At 37.3% G+C, this 18,641-nt stretch overlaps 1 protein-coding gene and 1 long non-coding RNA gene across 4 annotated transcripts; one reads left to right on the top strand and one right to left on the bottom strand.

Moving 5' to 3' along the window:
* Positions 1–4,492: 4,492 nt before the first annotated feature.
* On the bottom strand, positions 4,493–9,686 carry LOC106055710 (uncharacterized). 2 transcript variants are annotated; one of them, XR_008775092.1, is made up of 3 exons: positions 9,581–9,686; positions 4,877–4,986; positions 4,493–4,784 (listed from the first exon to the last, which is right to left on the bottom strand). It is a non-coding gene; the product is annotated as an uncharacterized LOC106055710 (long non-coding RNA). The 2 variants fall into 2 exon arrangements; XR_008775093.1 differs by having other exon boundaries at positions 9,590–9,686.
* Positions 9,035–17,959, top strand: LOC106073674 (steroid 17-alpha-hydroxylase/17,20 lyase-like). Of its 2 annotated transcripts, XM_013234290.2 has the most exons (8): positions 9,161–9,315; positions 11,751–12,372; positions 12,981–13,190; positions 13,837–13,966; positions 15,432–15,606; positions 16,295–16,382; positions 16,468–16,595; positions 17,430–17,959. In XM_013234290.2, exons 2-8 carry the CDS (start codon positions 11,782–11,784, stop codon positions 17,647–17,649), a joined length of 1,542 nt encoding a protein of 513 aa, XP_013089744.2. In that variant the 5' UTR covers positions 9,161–9,315; positions 11,751–11,781; the 3' UTR covers positions 17,650–17,959. The 2 variants fall into 2 exon arrangements, with proteins under 2 accessions (XP_013089745.2, XP_013089744.2); XM_013234291.2 differs by lacking the exons at positions 16,295–16,382; positions 16,468–16,595 and having other exon boundaries at positions 9,035–9,315.
* The last annotated feature ends 682 nt before the right edge of the window (positions 17,960–18,641 follow it).

The following is an 18,641-nucleotide window of genomic DNA, read 5'->3' as shown; positions in this document are numbered from 1 at the left end:
CAGAAGACGTGACTTTTGGTCTAAAAATATAGGAGATTGCATGCTCTTTTTATATAACAAAAATAAAAATATATAAAACCACACAATAATTTAATTATATGAGGTCAAATCAACGATGACAACGTTAATTAGGAGAGAGAGAGAGAGAGAGAGAGAGAGAGAGAGAGAGAGAGAGAGAGCTAAACTTTTATTTTTCGCATTGTTAGCAAAAATACTTTCAATCTTACGGTTGAGTGTACTCTCGTAGCGTACAGACAAATACGAATATGTAAATCAACGCATAAGAAAAAGAAGAATGAAGTTGACTTCGATTACATGTAAGTCCAAACACAAATTTGCCACGAAGAGAGATATCAGTGTCACTGAAGGATTGTATGCATGCGAAGCTGTTCGTTCGACATTTGGATTTCTCAATCACCTTGTGGAGATGGAGGCTGCACCTTTGAATGCTGCTGTAGAGGAATTTGTCAAAGTTTACAAAGATGATTTTGAATCTAGCCGAGTAACGAGTCGGTTCAATGTGTATCTTTACTTTTTTTTATTAAAATAAAAATCTACGAATTTTTTTTACAATCGCATACTTGAAGATCAAAATGTCAGAGCTACCTTCCTAAACATTGAAATTACAATAAAAATGTACACGGTTTAGATAGAGTAGAGCTGCACTTTAGAGCGCTCACTTTCAAAAAATTGAAAAGTATGAAGAATTGGCTCCATCCCACGATGAGACAAACCCAGCTATTGAAGCTAACCTTACTTAGTATTGAAAGTGATTGACTCCTGTAGCCAGATTTCACCGATTTTTAGGGCACCCCATCTCTTTGGAATACCTGATATTAGTTGGGGAAATGTTGTGCAGTGCTGGCCACATGACCTAGTAACTGTGTGCCAGAGAAACAGATGACCTTACATCATCGGACCAATAGATTGCAAGGTCTGAAAGGTGTTCGAAACAAAATGGGACGCCTGACTAACGTAGTAAATATTTCTCTAGATGTTGTGCACATGATTTACAATTTTTGTTGTATGTAAAGTAGATAATGACCTTCACCTTACTGATATTTACAGAGATGCCCAAGAATCGCTAAGCTGTGTAAGTCGAACCCTCAAGTCTTGCTTTACTAGGAACGACCCTGACCTTCTTGAGGCCCTGGCGACATATGACATCACTGGCCTTTATCAAAGGATGATAACAGTTTGTATGTGAAAGTTTATATTTTAAAATTGTTTCATAAGTTCTTATTTGAAATTTGAATTCCTTGATGTTTAAGCTCTCGATGTTAAACTCATCGATGTTAAATTCCTCTATGTTAATCTCCTCGATAGTAAAATCATTGATGCTAAACTCCTCGATGATAAATTCTTCAATGTTAAACTCATTAATGTTAAACTCATTGAAGATAAGCATCATGATGTTCAACTTTCTGATGTTAAACATGTTTATGCTTATCTCCTTATTACTCGTTAAACTTATGAATGTTAAACTCCTCGATGTTAAAATTTATCTGATGTTAAACTTCTCAGTATTCAAGCTTTGATGTTTAACCTCTTAATATTAACTCCATCCGTTCTTCACTGCAAAACAATGCTCTCACTAAGTGCCGAGTAGAGTCGGAATTTTAAATAGACTTACTTACTTAAGCTCAGTCTTAGATCCCCCCACGAAAGCTGAACGATTAACGATCTGTCACTGGCAATGTCTGATGCCACCTCCCACCTGGTGTCCACTGTTCTGAGGTCCTCCATGAAAATGTGGCACCAAGTTATACGAGGGCGTCCCTGTTTGCGCTTTCCTCGTATTAGCATCCATGTCCTTGCTACTCTTGCGTGATTCATTCTGTCGGAGGAGAACCTGTCCCGCAAACCTCATGCGACGCTTGGTCACTCAACCTTATTAAGTGGTCCAAGTTCGGCTTAGGATTTCCTTGTTTGTTTGTTGTTGTTGTTGTTTGTCTGTAACTGATTCCTAAAATCTGTTTTAGCCATTTTAAATAGACATGCAGTAAATTACTCACTTCGGAGGAAGTGAACTCTGAACTTTTTGTCTTGAGGCTAAACACAAACCTGGGACAAGTTTGGGGAGTTAACTCTTTAGGGAGCTGGCGACCACGAGGCAGCTTCCAGCACACAGTGCTGCATTCCCTGAGAAGCTGCGACGCTGCTGATAACAGACATTACAGCTGCCAGGAAAATGGAGGTGGAACATTTCTGACAAGACAACGTTTCGACTATAAATAATGTTCTGTATCTCACCTATGCATAAAATACTAATGCTGATGAAATCGTTATCTTTCTTTTCCCAGGTTTGCCATGAATTTTTAGAACCGCTCCAACGTTGATGCTTCATTAACTATCAACATAAAACAAAATATACATTAAACCATATTTGTTCTCATAGCCAAAGGAAATAGAAAAACAAAAATAACATGAACGAAAGCAAGAAAGAAACAACAAACACAATTAGCTCCCATTACATTAATGACATCGACGTCCAATGGCTCGCTTATTGCCCACTTCTGTGGAACGTGCGTCACTTAACTTCCGCTTGTGGTCAGCTTCAATAACACGACCTTTATTTGTAGAGCTTCTTTTTGGGCAGATCTAGATCTAATTAGTATCACTCATTGAATTGGAAGGAGAAGCATTCGAATACGCCACAACGTATCAGATGGATCTTCAACATTCTCTTCGTTAAGTACAGCCGCTTGAAGCCTTAGAAATGTCTGTCGTCAAGAAAGTCGCGGTGACAAACATTGGCTTTAAATTAAAGATAAAAACTTTTTTCTTTATCTTAATAAAAGTGCATGACAAAGTGGACAACTCAAAAGTCTGGATGTGACGACAGAAAAATAGAGAGAGGCAGATCTTAGAAAGAACGTGGAGATGAATTGGTCACACTCCAAGAAAAGAGGCAAAAAAAAAAACCGAGCTAGACAGGCACAAGACGTGGGGGAAGAGAATATCAGCATTTAAACTGAAACACAATGTAAACAATTTAAAATAATTCAAACGAAAATAACTTTTTAAATCAACTTTATTAAAGGTGGCGTGGTGGAGTGGTAAAGCGCTTGCCTGCCGATCATAGAAGCGTCAGGTTCAAATCTCGGTTAAGACGGGTATTTTTATTATTTATTTTTGTTTAATTTTAGGGTGCCCCTGAGTTTACCCAACTATAATGGGAACCTGACATTAACTGGGTCAAGTTAATACTGTCGGTCATTGTGCAGGCCACGTGACACCCATGTTAACTGTCGGTCATAGAAACATGATCTTCCTTATAGATGTCAAGGTCTGAAAAAAGCTCATTTACCTTCATACATTATCTAAAGAAGGCTTAAACATTTTTTTTTACTGAAACATTTTTTTTTCACGTTCTCAAAAGTAAACTAAAAGAATATTTTTCTAAAGGAAAAAAAAACACCCAATAGTTTCTTTTATCTCTCGTTTCTTCTAAGTCTATAAATAAGTTGTAAAAATCTTTCAAATAGATTCTAAAGATCAGAATGTACAGCTGGTCATGCCTTATCTCAATTAGCTTTTTGCTTTTCTTTCTATAGGATTAAACGGAATTATTATAGTGTACAATAAAGATCTTAAAAATTTATTCTGATGTGCTCAGTAGCTTAAAAAAAAGTGTGTATTTATTACAAGTTGACCTCTTGTATAGGTCATCGTCGAAGTAGCACAAGGAGCAAGGATGCATCACTGACATTGCTTGTATCCAAAACAAAAATGTGTCAATGTTTCTATGTTTCGTATGTTCCTTCATCACATTCGTGCTGTGACAGTTCCCCCCACTTTTCCTTGCCAGCAGCTGTTTTTTAGCAGGATATCAAGAGAGAGGCCGGTCCATTCTTTTACGGTATCCAGCCAGCATTTTTTTATTATTTGGAAAACCCTTTATTCATGCTCCTTGCACAGTACCTTAAATGATGACTTTAGACAGTAAGTGTTGTGGCTCTTTCGCGGTGTCGATAAAATCAATCAAATAAACAGGAGGTAACCTTTAAACTAATTCAGGAACACCGCCGAAATGCCACAACAATCGATATAGGTAGTCGACACTATTGCTGAAACTATAAACACTTTTAACACTCAAGAAGGGATCCGTCTAATGTCTTCCGTTACTAGCCGTCTGTATACTGAAAAGCGTCTTGTTGATAATGTAACTTAGAGCGTTCTACTTTTTAAATATCTATCACGTCACTTGTTACTAAGTAAAACTTTTCCCCTATTCCCGAAACAAATAACTAAATCCTAATCATGTCATAACATGAGACATGTCTGACACTATGACCAGACCGACTCAGCTTTCATCTCTTCATAGTATTGAAGATTTCCGGCATAATCAAAGAATATTACATCCTAGTACCACAGGATGGCGGAGAACGGAGTAGGGCAGAGTTCAAACCCTAGAGACAACACCACCAGACAGCCTCCAAGGAGTTGAAATCAATGCATAGCATTCATTCTGAAACATCCATTTCAAAAATTAAATCATCATATTTTTATTAAGCATCACATTATTAAAACAACAACAACAAATAAGCATTGAATGTCTATCCTTTCTTTTCTCAAGTAGAATGTTTCAAATATTAAAATGTTTTGTTCCTATAGATGCAGCCGTCTCTCCTCATTCAGTTAATGTATCTGCCAGCTGATATCTTGACGTTTAAATTCATTTCTAGGTTGAGAGAGAAAGGCAGACACGGGGATGAACTCTTCCTGGCATGTTCCTCTCTTTGCAATCATCAAGCTTGGCAGAGTTAATCTCCTTTGCTGAACTGAAATAAAAATGTTGAAAAAAAAATATCTATATTTTTGTTGTAAATTTCGTTGATTAATTTTTTTAATACTTTTTTTTATGTCTATATACCTTAATTGTGTTTTTAGCGGCCCCCGAAAGGGAAAAAGACGCTATTAGTTTTGTGTGGCGTGTCTGTCCGTCTGTCTGTTTGTCCGTCCGTCCCGTTTAGATCTCAGAAACTAGAAGAGAAAATGAAAATCGGACATCATGATATTTTAGATCATTCAAAGTTCTGATGCAACTGCTATTTTTTCTTTTCTGAAAGCTAAAAATCTAATTTTTTTAAGCCAATTATGCAAGCAGTTTTTTCATAAAAATACACCATTTTTACAACTATTTACTATTAATAGTAACAAACACTGGAGGCTTTTTAGTAGGGGAGATTGGCCATTTATCATTTTTGTAACACATTTATGCAAATGGTTTTAGATTTTTGATAAGAAATATTATTTTTTACAATTGTATTGCTAAGATATGTAAGTTCTATCATATTAAATATTACATTTACAAAACAAAATGTTAACTTTTTTGTAAAGAGAAAAAAACTATTTACTATGCAAACAAGTTGGACATAATTTAAAACCACAATTAATAAGTAGTTTTTCATATTATCGCGTGAACTGCCAAGCGTCCACGGTTACATAGAACACAAAACTAAAGGATTTTAAAAATAATTTTTGAACGAATTTTTTTTTTTTTTTTTTTACTGAAGCCTTGAATAAGACATTGAACCTTTACAAAACAGTTAGATCAATTAGACACTCATTATAAGATATCAGTTAGGCCAGGTTCACATCTAATTTCACATTCACTTTCACTTTTCCCTTGGTCTGCTGGACCTTTAGGGCACCACACAGGATCTGACAACATTATTTCTCCATTCTACTCTGTCATTTGATAGAATTTCATTCTGATATTCTTCTGAAAATATTGAAACCTGGCTTTTTTTCCTTTCTGTGTGGACTAATTCGGGGGCCGATTTTGAGTTTTTTTTTCACACAAACTGACTTTGTAACCTTGTTTGTTGATAGAATTAAAGATTATTGTCAGATTTATAAAAAAAAAATGACACATAAGGATGAATATATCTCAGTAGAGTGTAATATGACATAATTGAAGTACCTTTTATTTCTAGTTACAAAGCTTATATCAGCTCACTCTGTCTGTCTGTCTGTCTGTCTGAAAAAAATGTGTACGTGTTATTTCTCCCCCACCCGTTCTCAGATCAAGTTAAAACTTCGTACAATTTTTCATCTGTATTGACAAGACAAGTAGTCAGTTAATTTCTAGTAATCAATTATTTTGTTTAATACCAACAAAGAAAATTAGTACTTTAGTATTCACAGATACGTCTAAATAGGTAGGGTTTTGTACCCTTAGACATTGAATATTTCTTTCACACCCATTCTCGGATCAAGTTGAAACTTAATTTTTTTGTTATTGTACCTATCAAAACATAAAAAAAAATTCGTCAAATAATTATTGGTAATTATTTATTTTGTTTGATATTGAATAACGGAAATAACATCTACACTATTGAGAGATATAGCTGTGAGGAGGGCTTTCCCTTTGATAAGCTTTGTTTTTGTTTTGTTTTAAAGATTTTTTTCTAACATTTAAATAAGACACACTTGAATTGCATAACAATGCCTATATAATAACACCATGCCTATATAATAACACCATACCTATATAATAACACCATGCCTATATAATAACACCATGCCTATATAATAACACCATGCCTATAGAATAACACCATACCTATATAATAACACCATGCCTATAGAATAACACCATGCCTATATAATAACACCATGCCTATAGAATAACACCATGCCTATAGAATAACACCATGCCTATAGAATAACACCATGCCTATAGAATAACACCATGCCTATAGAATACCACCATGCCTATAGAATAACACCATGCCTATATAATAACACCATGTCTATACAAATATAGGGCCTGCATGTGTAAGCACTGGCGGATCCAGGGGGGGGGCGGTAGGGGCGATCGCCCCCCCCCCCCACTCGTCCGACTCCCCCCCCCCCGGAGGGGGGGGGCGATTTTTATTACAGAATTCACACAATTTGTATACGAATTTATTACTAATGTTAAAAATAAATACTAATTATTTATATTTCAACCTATTTTTAGATTATTTCGCCCCCCCCTCTAGTATGTTGGCCGATTGGTGGGGTCGGGAGGGGGCGATGGTATCAATCTCTCAACTTTACACTTTCAAGTGGGGGGGCGGTCCAATTTTTTTGTAGAAATCACAGCTTGCTAATAGAATCAATGTAATATCTATATTGTATAGACTTGTTATTGATTTTTTAACCGATCTTTATATTATGTCGCGCCCTGTTTGCCGATTGGTAAGGGGGGGGGCGAATACCTCTACTGCCCTTCCCACCTAAACCCTTTGAGTGGGGGGGGGGCGGTCCGTTTTTATGGAGAAATCATAGTTTGTGAACAAAATTAGTTGAATTAATATATACATTTTATATTATGTCGCTCTGTTTCTGGTATTTTGGCCGATTCGGTGGGGTGAGGGGGGGGCAATTGCATGTACTGCCCTCCCCACTCTATCTCTCTGAATGCTGGGGGGGGGCGGTCCTATTTTTGTGGAGAATCATAGTTTGTGAACAAAATTAGTTGAATATCTATATAATATAAACTACGTATTGATATGTGACCCATTGTATATTATGTCATACCACAATCTAATCTCAAATTGTATCATTAGTAAATTTAAATGAAAAAGGGTTGTACAAGGAGGGAGGGGCGATACATGCAATCGCATTTCCCCCATCATAATTTATATACACTATAAATTAAATTCTTATATTGAGTCGCCCAACCCCTATTCTTTAATGCCAAATGCAATCTTTAGCAGAAATTATTAAAGGAGCGAGGATTAATCGTTTTCACTCTACCGCTCCTCTCATTTCCAGACAGAGTTTATTTAATTTCACATGAATTTATCATAATTATTTTAAGTAAGACTTTGCATTGGAAAAGCTAGAATTCAAACGAAATTTTTCAGTATTAGAGCCATGATTGAGATGAGTTATAAACTCAAATAATGTTTTCATAGTCGCCTTTTACCAACCTTTACTCAATCTGATAATTTTCTAGTTAAATAAATTTGGGACTATAATTCACAATTTATACATTGATCTTATTGAATACTATTTATTGAATAATTTTTTTTTTCGGCGGCGATCCCCAAAGCCAAAATCTAAATATGTGGGGTATCTTATCTTTTCAAGGAACAAATCGGTTTTATTTGCAATGTATTAAGGGCCTATAAATTCATATAAAAATAATTTTCAAGTACAACATTATTCAAAAGGTCTTTTTTTAATAGTATGAATAATGAGCTTCGAACTCCATTGATGAATAATGAGCTGTAGATGTCAGGAGAATACGTTTCTGCAGTGAAAAAAGAAGAAAACGCTTTTGGCGTCGAGGCTTCGCCCCGAACTCCATTGATGAATAAAGAGCTGTACTTGTCAGGAGAATGCGTTTCTGCAGTGAAGAATGCAAGAAAACGCTTTTGGCGTCGGGGCTTCGCCCCGAAATCCATTGATGAATAATGAGCTGTAGAAGTCAGGAGAAGGCCCTTCTGCAATGAAGAATGCAAGAAAACGCTTTTGGCGTCGGGGCTTCGCCCCGAAATCCATTGATGAATAAAGAGCTGTATTTGTCAGGAGAATGTCTTTCTGCAGTGAAAAAAAGCAAGAAAACGCTGTTGGCGTCGGGGCTTCGCCCCGAAATCCATTGCTAAATAAGAGCTGTACTTGTCAGGAGAATGCGTTCTGCAGTGAAAAAAGCAAGAACCCCACAAGAGAACCTTATAGCGCTGCCCTGGTTGTTTTGTTTTTCGCTGAAGATTGAGAAATGCTGCTTTTTTATAATTCTAATATATATATATAAACATATATATATATATATATATATATATATATATATATATATATATATATATGTATTTATATGTGTGTGTGTGTGTATGTGTGTGTGTGTACGCACGTTTATGCATAGGGTTAGGGTTTACTGGGCGTTAGGGTTAGGGTTTGGAAAAAAATCGCCCCCCCCCCACTTCAAAGTTCTGGATCCGCTAGTGTGTGTAAGCAAATAAATATATTATCCAGCAATGTGAAATCTGGTTGGTATAAATCATAGATGTCAGTGTGTAGATATCAAATCAGTATACAGATGCCATTGTATGGATGTCAGCGTATAGATGTCACTGTCTAATGTCAGTAGAAGATGTAACTCTACTAAAGAAAGCTTCTAAGTTTCAAAGTGTATAGATTCTAAGTCCGTACCATTCAGACTTCCAAGACCCTGCATATAGGCTACATGGAACGAGGTCGAAGGTCACTAAGCATAACTGTGTCAAACGGTGTGTAGCGAGAACACAGTTGACGGGTATCTAGATATTTAACACACCTCACTGCCTACCAGTGAGTTCAACAAGAGGAATAAAAAAGGTAAACAGACAAGGCTTCTATTTATCGTCTGTATGGACACACACTTGTCTTGCCTGGCTAACTATTTCTTCAGTTTATGTCTGGACTCTTCGGCTGACATTGCATGTGGGTCTGTGTTAGTGTTAGCATTCAAGAGTTTTTTAGTATAAGTCCTTGCCTTCGAGTGCGAAGAGCTTCACATTCAAATATAATCTTAGACTTGAGGCTAGATGTTGACCTGACTCACAAAGTATGACAATACCTGACACATAAAGTATGACAATACCTGACTCACAAAGTATGACAATAGCTGACTATACAATAGTTCTTAAACATTAACTGGAAAAAGAGGTGTAGGTAGAAAACAATAAAGAGAGTCCAACGGAGGGTCACTTCCGGGTAGTGCTGTAGAACTATTTAGAAACGAAGAGGCGAATTTAAATAAACTATTGAAATCTTCTTAAATAGATAAAGTAAAAGTATGATTATTATATATATATATATAATATCAGTGTAGCAATATTTTATATCTTCACTTTCTTTTTTTTTTTTTTGGATACCTCAGTCTTTTGCTTTTGACATCAGTTGTGTGGCTATTATCACCTGGGGATCCTTGGGCCTTTTTGTCTCTTTTCTTTGCCTCTTTTTTTTGGGGCTGAGTTTGTATCTTTATTTTTATCTTTTAGCACTCATCTGGGCGCATCCATTGCCTTCCGAGGCAAAAAGGAGCAATATATAATGGCCTCTTTATTGGGCTTTGTCTTTTTTTTTTAAACAAAACATTTTGTACCCGGCAGATGCTATTGCAGCTGAGTCAAAGTACGTGTACTAAATCTGTTAATAAATACTCAGTAGAACAAGGCCTAACAATGGTACCTGGGGAAGGGGAGATTTTTATTTACCATTTTCATTTTAAATACAAGTTGAGTAAAAGTAAGGTTACTGTTAGTTTATTATTTGGTGACATGTTGGTGGTCACTTTAATATATAAATATAATGTATGTAAATAAATCTCTTAACTTGTAACTGTAAACCAACTATTGGCCGGGTTGGCCCACCATGTATATTCTTCCAGGTTCGTAAAACTATCTTAGTGTCCTGTTCAATGTTTGTATTGTTTGACCTCTTGGTATCAAGAAAGGTCGCTCTGTGCACTACATGTCTCATGGTAAAATCGACCCACTTTTAAAAATCTTATATTAAGTCACTCCGTCTGCCTGTTTGTCTGGGTGGATTTTTAGGATGTTTTTTTTTCTACTACTTCACATTTTCGGATCAAGTTAAAATTTTGGCACAATTGTTCGATGTCGACGACAGCACATGAATCAATCAAAATAATTTTTTTTTAAAAAAAAAAACAACAACAAAAAACCCACAGACTTTTAAAACGTGATGTTCATAAAAAAAAAGAAAGAAAGAATTTAAGCCTGTGTTCAGACAATAGCCTCTTGTCTCATCTAATCTGTCAGATGACTGTCTTGGTAGGGCTTCTCTGACAGTTCGTTATAGGGGTGCTGTGATAGTTCGTTGTAGGGGGTGTTGTGACAGTTCGTTGTAGGGGTGCTGTGACAGCTCGTTATAGGGGTGCTGTGACAGTTCGTTATAGGGGTGCTGTGACAGTTCGTTGCAGGGGTGCTGTGACATTTCGTTGTAGGGGTGGTGTGACAGTTCGTTGTAGGGATGCTGTGACAGTTCGTTGTAAGGGTGCTGTAACAGTTCTTTGCAGGGGTGCTGTGACAGTTCGTTGTAAGGGTGCTGTGACAGTTCGTTGTAGGGGTGCCTGTGACAGCTCGTTGTAGGGGTGCTGTGACAGTTCGTTGTAGAGGTGTGACAGTTCGTTGTAAGGGTGCTGTGACAGTTCGTTGTAGGGTGCTGTGACAGTTCGCGTAAGCCAATCCCTCCAATGTTCCCGGTCCCGGTCATGCCTTACAATATGACCAAACCAGCTCAGCTCTCGTCTTTTCACTGCATTGAGGAGTACTTCTTTTTTCCAGCCAGAGTCTTATTTTAAAAATGCAAACTCATTTTGTCTTCTTGTCCTGGTATCTGACACCCAGCAGTTTTTTCTGTAACATTTACTCTTAAAGTCTTGAATTTTTCAATCTGTCTCAGCGTTCAGTGTCCAACGTTCACAACCATATAGAAGTTTAGTGGCCACTAGGAAGAATACAGTTTGAATTTTACTTGGAAGCTGATGTTATTCATCCAGATTTCTCACAGTGTGCTCATAGCAGCGGATGCCAAGCTTAAGCTGGTTTTTTTTTATTTCTTTCATTGATCTTCATCTTTTGCTATGTTTGACTCTAGGTATTTAAATGAGTCAACTTCTTGTAAAGTTTGGCCATTCAACTGTATGCAACATGCCGTACTATCTCCACCACATACTAGTACTAGGAATGTTTTTCTCTTTTAATCTTCGATTAAATTAATCTTTGCACTGCTATGTATATTTCAAGGTGTCTGGTGTGGTGTCGACAGTGAAACGCAATGAATCTAGATTGGAGCCCAACAACATCTTACTTGCTGTACAGCTGTGTGGCCCTCGCTGTAACATTTCTCTTTCACACAATCCTCTCTATGAAATCAAGGAAACTGAACCAACCTCCAGGACCCAGGGGCCTTTCTTGCATCGTCCAACTCCTGAGAGCCTCGTGGAACGAATCCGTGCCTGAACTTGCTTTTACTTGGGCCAAGACTTATGGCCCCATCATGTATTTCAACGCTGGGGGGACCAAATTCTGTTACCTCAACACCCCAGAACTTTCCAGACTTGTTCTGGCCGGGGAAGATTACCGAGCGCTGACCTCTGACCGCGTGGGGAACTTTGTTTCAAAGTTCACGTGGTACGATGGGAAAGATTTGTTCTTCACCAAGTTTGACGTCATACAGCGGAAGAAGAGAAAGCTGTTCCATAGGGGCGTGGCGCTCTACGGGGACGGGGTGGAGAAATTTGAGGCTATCGTTGGTGGAGAGCTTGATCTGGTCTTGGAACATCTGGACAAGATGGCTAGCACTGGGCAAGACGTGCAGATGGACCAGGTCCTGTCTGAAGCATTAAAAAATATTCTAGTAATCCTTGTGAGTACAATGTATTTTCATACATTTTAGGGTAACAGAGGAGAACATATAACGAGAGAGAGAGAGAGAGAGACAGAGAGAGAGAGAGAGAGAGAACAATAGAACGAGAGTAAGCAAAATTGAGGAAAGGTTGAGAAGAAATATTAATTTCAAGGACATAGAGAGATTGAGAGAACTAGGAAGAGGGTGAAAGTAAGTATTAGAAAGAAAAGGAGACTGAGAATAAGTATAAGTGTTAAGGAGCTGGGAAAGAATCTTTCTCTTTCTTTCTCTCTTTTTCAGGAGCTGATATTAAGGGGAAAAAAAGGGAAATTCTATTAATATCCTACCACAAACATTGGTATCAGTGGCGTCGCTAGGGGGTGCGTAGTAGTAGTCATCTAGAAATGACATATTTTTAAGCCTTATTATATTTTTATTAGTTCAGATGTTCAAATCTTTACGTGTTAACAAAGGGGGAAGGGCAAATGTGGTCTTTCATTTTAAAAACAAAAAATCGGTTGTATTTGAATTGTTGTTATTTTATATTTCAGTATTAATGACTCATGAATCAATTTGGCGTACTTTTAATTAATTAATTACAGTAAAAATATTTCCCAACATTTCAGATTAATGGGGAAAAGCCTAGTTGTCCAGAGGATGCTGACGCCATTGTCGAGTATGATTTAGCAGTGAACAAGCTGGCTTCAGAAGACATACACCTGGTCCTGATGGCCGCGCCATGGATGAGGTACCTCCCTGGGAGGTATAAGAGAGCGTGTGACAAAGTCATCGAGACCCGAGAGAAAGCCGAGCGCATAATGTTCTCCAAAATGAAGGTAAGTCTTTTAAAAGTTCCAGGCGAAACGTATCGCGTAGCAGAATTAGCAATCACTGAACAAGCTACTATCAGAGCCTACCATGGTCACTGAACAAGCTACTATCAGAGCCTACCATGGTCACTGAACAAGCTACTATCAGAGCCTACCATGGTCACTGAACAAGCTACTATCAGAGCCTACCATGGTCACTGAACAAGCTACTATCAGAGCCTACCATGGTCACTGAACAAGCTACTATCAGAGCCTACCATGGTCACTGAACAAGCTACTATCAGAGCCTACCATTGTCACTGAACAGAGGATTCAGTCAAATTGAAGACAAGGTGAAAAGATGACAAACTGTGGATGTTAATTAATTCTCTCACCAAACTAAAACTCATTATCCATTATATAAACATAAATAGAGAAAAGAGAGAGATAAAGAGATGGAGAGAGGAAAGAGAGAGAGAGAAAAAGAGTGGATGAATAGAATAAAAGAGAGAAAAAAAAAACAGGAGAGAGATCTAGAGAAAAAGAGCGAGAGAGAAAAAGAGAGAGAAAGAGAGCGAAAGAAAGAGAGAAAGAGTGAGAAAGAGTGAAAAAAAAGGACAAATCGAGAGTACTGTTACTGTAATCCTATTCTATTCTTTTTTTTTTCTACTAGGAAACCTTTGACCCCAAAAATCTCCGAGGATTAACGGACGTGTTCCTGAAAAGCCGAGAAGAGCCAGGTTATGAGTTTTTAAAAGATGACCAACATATCAAAGGAGTTCTTACAATGCTGTTTTTCGCAGGTCTGTTGAATTTCCCTTCAATACTTGTTGCTCAATTGAATGTAGCACTAAGTAGTTGAGCAGAAAACAAACTAGACGTGCTAATACAACTCTCTCTCTCTCTTTTTTTGTTTTCAATCTTTCTCTTTCTTTCTCTCTTTCTCTTTCTTTCTTTCTCTCTTTCTTTCTCTTTCTTTATCTCCTTTTCATTTTTTTCTCTTTCTCTTTCTTTATCTCTTTCAATTTTTTTATCTTTCTCTTTTATTATTTCTCTTTCTCTCTCTGAGCCAGAGAATATGAAAATATTTTATGTAAGTAATAAGATATGTAATGTCAAGACTATTATTTCTGGAATGAATTGAACAAAAAAACTTCAAATAAAACCAATCATTGCAAATATTTCTTTCAATAACAATGGCTACCACTTCCAAATCCAAATTGCTTGCGAAGGAAGAGATTGACGACAGTAGGCGGGGTTTGAATTCTGGACCATCGGTCAGTGAGTCTAAATGTATATCTACTAAACAGACTGTTGTTGAAAAATACATTTAGATCGAATTCAAAATACCTAGATCTGGCGGGAAATACCCAAGTGGATATAAAGTTGAACATAGAAGTTACCTCTGCATTAATGCACAATACATAAAAATGGAACACTTATCTTTATGGACTATTCACTTGAGCAACACGAAGTTTAAACAACAGACTTATCAGTATGTAGACATATCGAGAACAAATAAATATACAAATTAACTGGATACCATTTTAATAACCAGAAAGAAGTTCCGAAGCCGAAGCTAAGTCACAAGCTCATGGACCGAATCTGTCAATCCTTGGAATTTTGTTCCAAATCAACAAACAGACTTAAAATTTTGTTTTATCAGAATATGATGGAATGTGTGATGATTGGCGTAAACCACTTGACACTCTAGCAAACGAGTTTGAATTTCAACTTGAGTTGTGTTTGCTGAGAGACTTAACTCTTTCTCTCCTAACTGCCGATACCAACGTTGATCCATCAGAACGTGTTAAATAATTACGGAGAGAAAGAGTTAAGGCAGCGTGGAAATCTACTAACAAATATCCCTCCCTCAACAGGCCGTCAAATGAGATTGGACCATAGTGCACTGCGCCTTTTGCAGCAAGAAAGAGTCCCTATATGCAAAAGCAATTAGAAAATAAACTGTTGACAACCTATTTTGTTTAGAAAGTTGAATGTAAGTGTGTGCACATTTTAAAATCGCAGAATCAAATCTTTCAAGCTCTTCCTTTGTCATTTTGATTTAGTTGGCAATGTTGAAGTACAGATGAGCGTCCTTGACCTGGTTTAGTTTATCAAGAAACTCTCCAACAGAAACGTTTTTATTTTCTTACTATTATGACTTGCACCATTCTTGAATCGCACAGTTTGTTGATTATTGTGTCAAAGATGGTCTTAGCCTTATTCCGAACAAACATATCATACTTAAACCACGTGCCTCCCCAGCTCACCTGACCTCACGTGCCACGCTGCTCAACACGTTCTTGATCTTGCTCCATCACCCCGACGTCACGGCCAACATCCAGGATGAGATAGATCGAGTTCTGGGAGACAGACCAGCGAAAGTGGAAGACCGTCAGATCATGCACTACACTGAGGCAGTCATTTTAGAGGTTCTACGGTAATTATCAACTCACTCTGTCCCTCTGTCTGTTTGGTAAAAAGTTGAACACTTTTTTCTCCCACACCCATTCAATTAGTGTACAAAACATGAATCAATAAAAAAAAAATTAGCCACTCAGTCAATTAATTATTGATAATTAAGTCGTTTGTTTGTTATCGTAAAGGGAAATAACGTCTACATTATTGAGATATATAGTTGTAAATATGGACGTTCCTTCAGAAATGAGAACTAATAACGTCTTATTTCATTTGAGTCTAAACTCGTGCGGGACGATTGAGAATGGAAGCAGACAGGGTTCGACTCTGGGACTAATGCCATGGAAAGCGTATCAAGCGTATACCCCGTGACCAGGCAGCCATACTTGATGGTCATCTTACACTGTACAATTAACTGATGATCCCATTAATGCAACATAATCTGTCTAACCACTTGTACAGCAAGGCGAGACATAACAAAATAAAGTCCTTTTTTCTAGATTTTAAAAACTGTTTTTTTTATTCAGCAGGTCAAACACCCATTTTACGTTTTTCACTATAAATCTACACAAGTAGTATGTTCTGGCGTTTGAAAGTAGGGCCACACAATATAGACACGTAAAACATTCTTTCAGGCGAATTCTTAACGATATTTCAAGTTATCACTATGGAAATAAAAATTATTTGTATCCAATGCATTTTTTCTACAGGTATACAACATTTTTCCCCTTGATCTGCATACGCAATGTGAAGACTGATCTAAAAGTAGAAAACTATGATATTCCGAAAGATACTCTGGTATGTTGAAACAAGCACAGTTCAGTTCAAAGATACATAATATATAACACGAGATATAATTTAATATATGGATTTTTTTTCACAGATCATTTCTAACATTGGCTACTTCCACCGCGACCCAAAATATTGGGATGACCCATGGTCATTCAAGCCTGAACGTTTCTTAGATGCCAAAGGCCAGATACTACCTGCTGACCACTCAGTTCGAAAAAAGTAGGCATCGATACATTCATGTAATCAAATTCTGTCCCCCTATATCAGCGGTTCTCAACCTTTTATGCTCGGCGACCCCTTTTTACAATCCCCCACTCTGCCGCGACCCCCCTCCCCCCACACACACATACAGCAATAGAAGAGTAGACCCCTGGCAAATCGTCATTCGACCCCCAAGGGGGTCGCGAACCACAGGTTGATAACCCCTGGCCTATATACATATAAATAGTTTTTTTTTATATAAGCTAGCTCTAGGCATTTGTCATTACTGCATTAGACAAGCAAAATGAATAATTTCAGTTTCCAAATTCCGCCAAGAGCAAACTATAACCTTTCAAATCAGAACTGAGAACAAAATAAACTTAAAATTTCACCTGTACATATAAACTCCACAGACCTTCCTGACTATCCCAAAATATCTTGAACTTTGTCTCTATGGGTTTTCCTGAGAACGGATTTCTTTGTAGAAATAGACCAAATTGGGTGATTTTTTAATTATTTTTTTTTAAATTGCATGTTTTTATATACTTTTTTCTCACAGCTGGGGCTACGTAGCCACTGGAAATACTGCATTCCTCATTAATCTTCGTACTCGAAGACAAGCCTTATTATACACTCTTTTCTAAACATGTCGAAAGTCGATTACCCTGGACCTTACGTGTTCTGAAATCTTCTAAATGTTCCTGTAATATTTTTAAGACAATATTTTGAAAGCGTGCCACACGTACTGGTCTTAGTAATATTGATCATAGATTGAATTGCAATTATTTGTAATATTTATCATAGCTTTAATTGCAATTCTGTGTAATATCGATACTTGTGAATCTTTCACAGCCTTTTGTCTTTTGGTATTGGGAACCGAATGTGCCCTGGAGAGGTGTTCGCCAGGTCCAGAGTCTTTCTCTTCGTCACCAGGATCCTTCAGAGATATGACGTCATGCCACCTAAATCAGAGCCTCTGGTTTCGTGCCACCCGGACAATCGCGTCAAAATGTTGGTCAGACAGACTCCGCCATTCCGATGTCAGTTGGTGCCACGCGGAAGCCCGAACTGACTGTAGTCTCGACTGTTGGTCTTTTGTCTCGAAATGTGATTTTCAAATGTGTGCACTCATGACTGACGCCTTTATACCCAAGCAGTGAAACTTTTTGACATGTTTCACAAGAGACTTTGAAGTAGCAACACTTAACAGTAAAATGGCAAAAACATTTACGTGTTCAGATCAAAAATCATATGATTTGAACTGATAATATCGTAATCCAATTTCATGTGTGTTATTTTCAATATAAAGTACTTATTATATTAAGAATATTTTGTAAAACAAAATGCAAATATAAAAATGCAAATAAAAAAATGGAATAGTATTTTTTTCTGGTTAGATTTGCAAATGTGTTTCTTGATCCTGTTTGAAGTTCCTAAACACACCAAGAAGTTGTTGCACTCTACTTAGTGGTGTGACAATTAATACATACCCAGGAAAGATATTCATTAACCAACACCTGTGCAGTTTATGTTAATCAATCCAAAGAACAAGACTTGAGTCGAGTATAAACAATGAGTCCTGCTTTTACAATTTATCTAATATATAAAGCACAAAGTAAGGCGTATGCATGTATGTCTTCAAATAAAAAATCAAAACCGTTTGAACAATCTTTATACAACTTGGCATTAAAGTACATTAGATTATGGCGGAGACAGTAGTGTATGTTTAATGTCCCTCCCACACCCGGAGGCCTTAAAATAGACAATGTACCTAATTGTATCTCTATTAAAGCACGAAACTTAGTCAGGTGAACCCGTTTTCCCAGTATTTTAGATTGCGTTCTGAGCAGACTTCTTTATGGCAGTGAGAGCTGGGCAACTTACATGCGTCAAGAACATAGATTAAATAGCTTTCACTTACGCTGCCTGCGACGCATAATGTGCATCTCCTGGAGGGATCATGTCACCAACCAGGTAGTTTTGATACGGGTCAACATACACAGCATCTATGCGCTCCTTCAACAGAGAAGACTACGCTGGCTCGGTCATGTCACTCTCATGCCA

The sequence above is a fragment of the Biomphalaria glabrata genome, chromosome 15 (assembly GCF_947242115.1).
Source record: "Biomphalaria glabrata chromosome 15, xgBioGlab47.1, whole genome shotgun sequence".
NCBI lineage: Eukaryota > Metazoa > Mollusca > Gastropoda > Planorbidae > Biomphalaria > Biomphalaria glabrata.
Note: the sequence above shows the minus strand (reverse complement) of the source record. Positions and strands in the feature narration are given on the sequence as shown.

Bases quoted from the DNA above. Each gene is read 5' to 3' on its own strand.
- LOC106073674 (XM_013234290.2), top strand. From the start codon at position 11,782: ATGAATCTAGATTGGAGCCCAACAACATCTTACTTGCTGTACAGCTGT. The intron at 13,967-15,431 runs GTCTGTTGAATT...GTGCCTCCCCAG, and splicing joins TACAATGCTGTTTTTCGCAG to CTCACCTGACCTCACGTGCC. The intron at 16,383-16,467 runs GTATGTTGAAAC...TTTTTTTCACAG, and splicing joins ATATTCCGAAAGATACTCTG to ATCATTTCTAACATTGGCTA.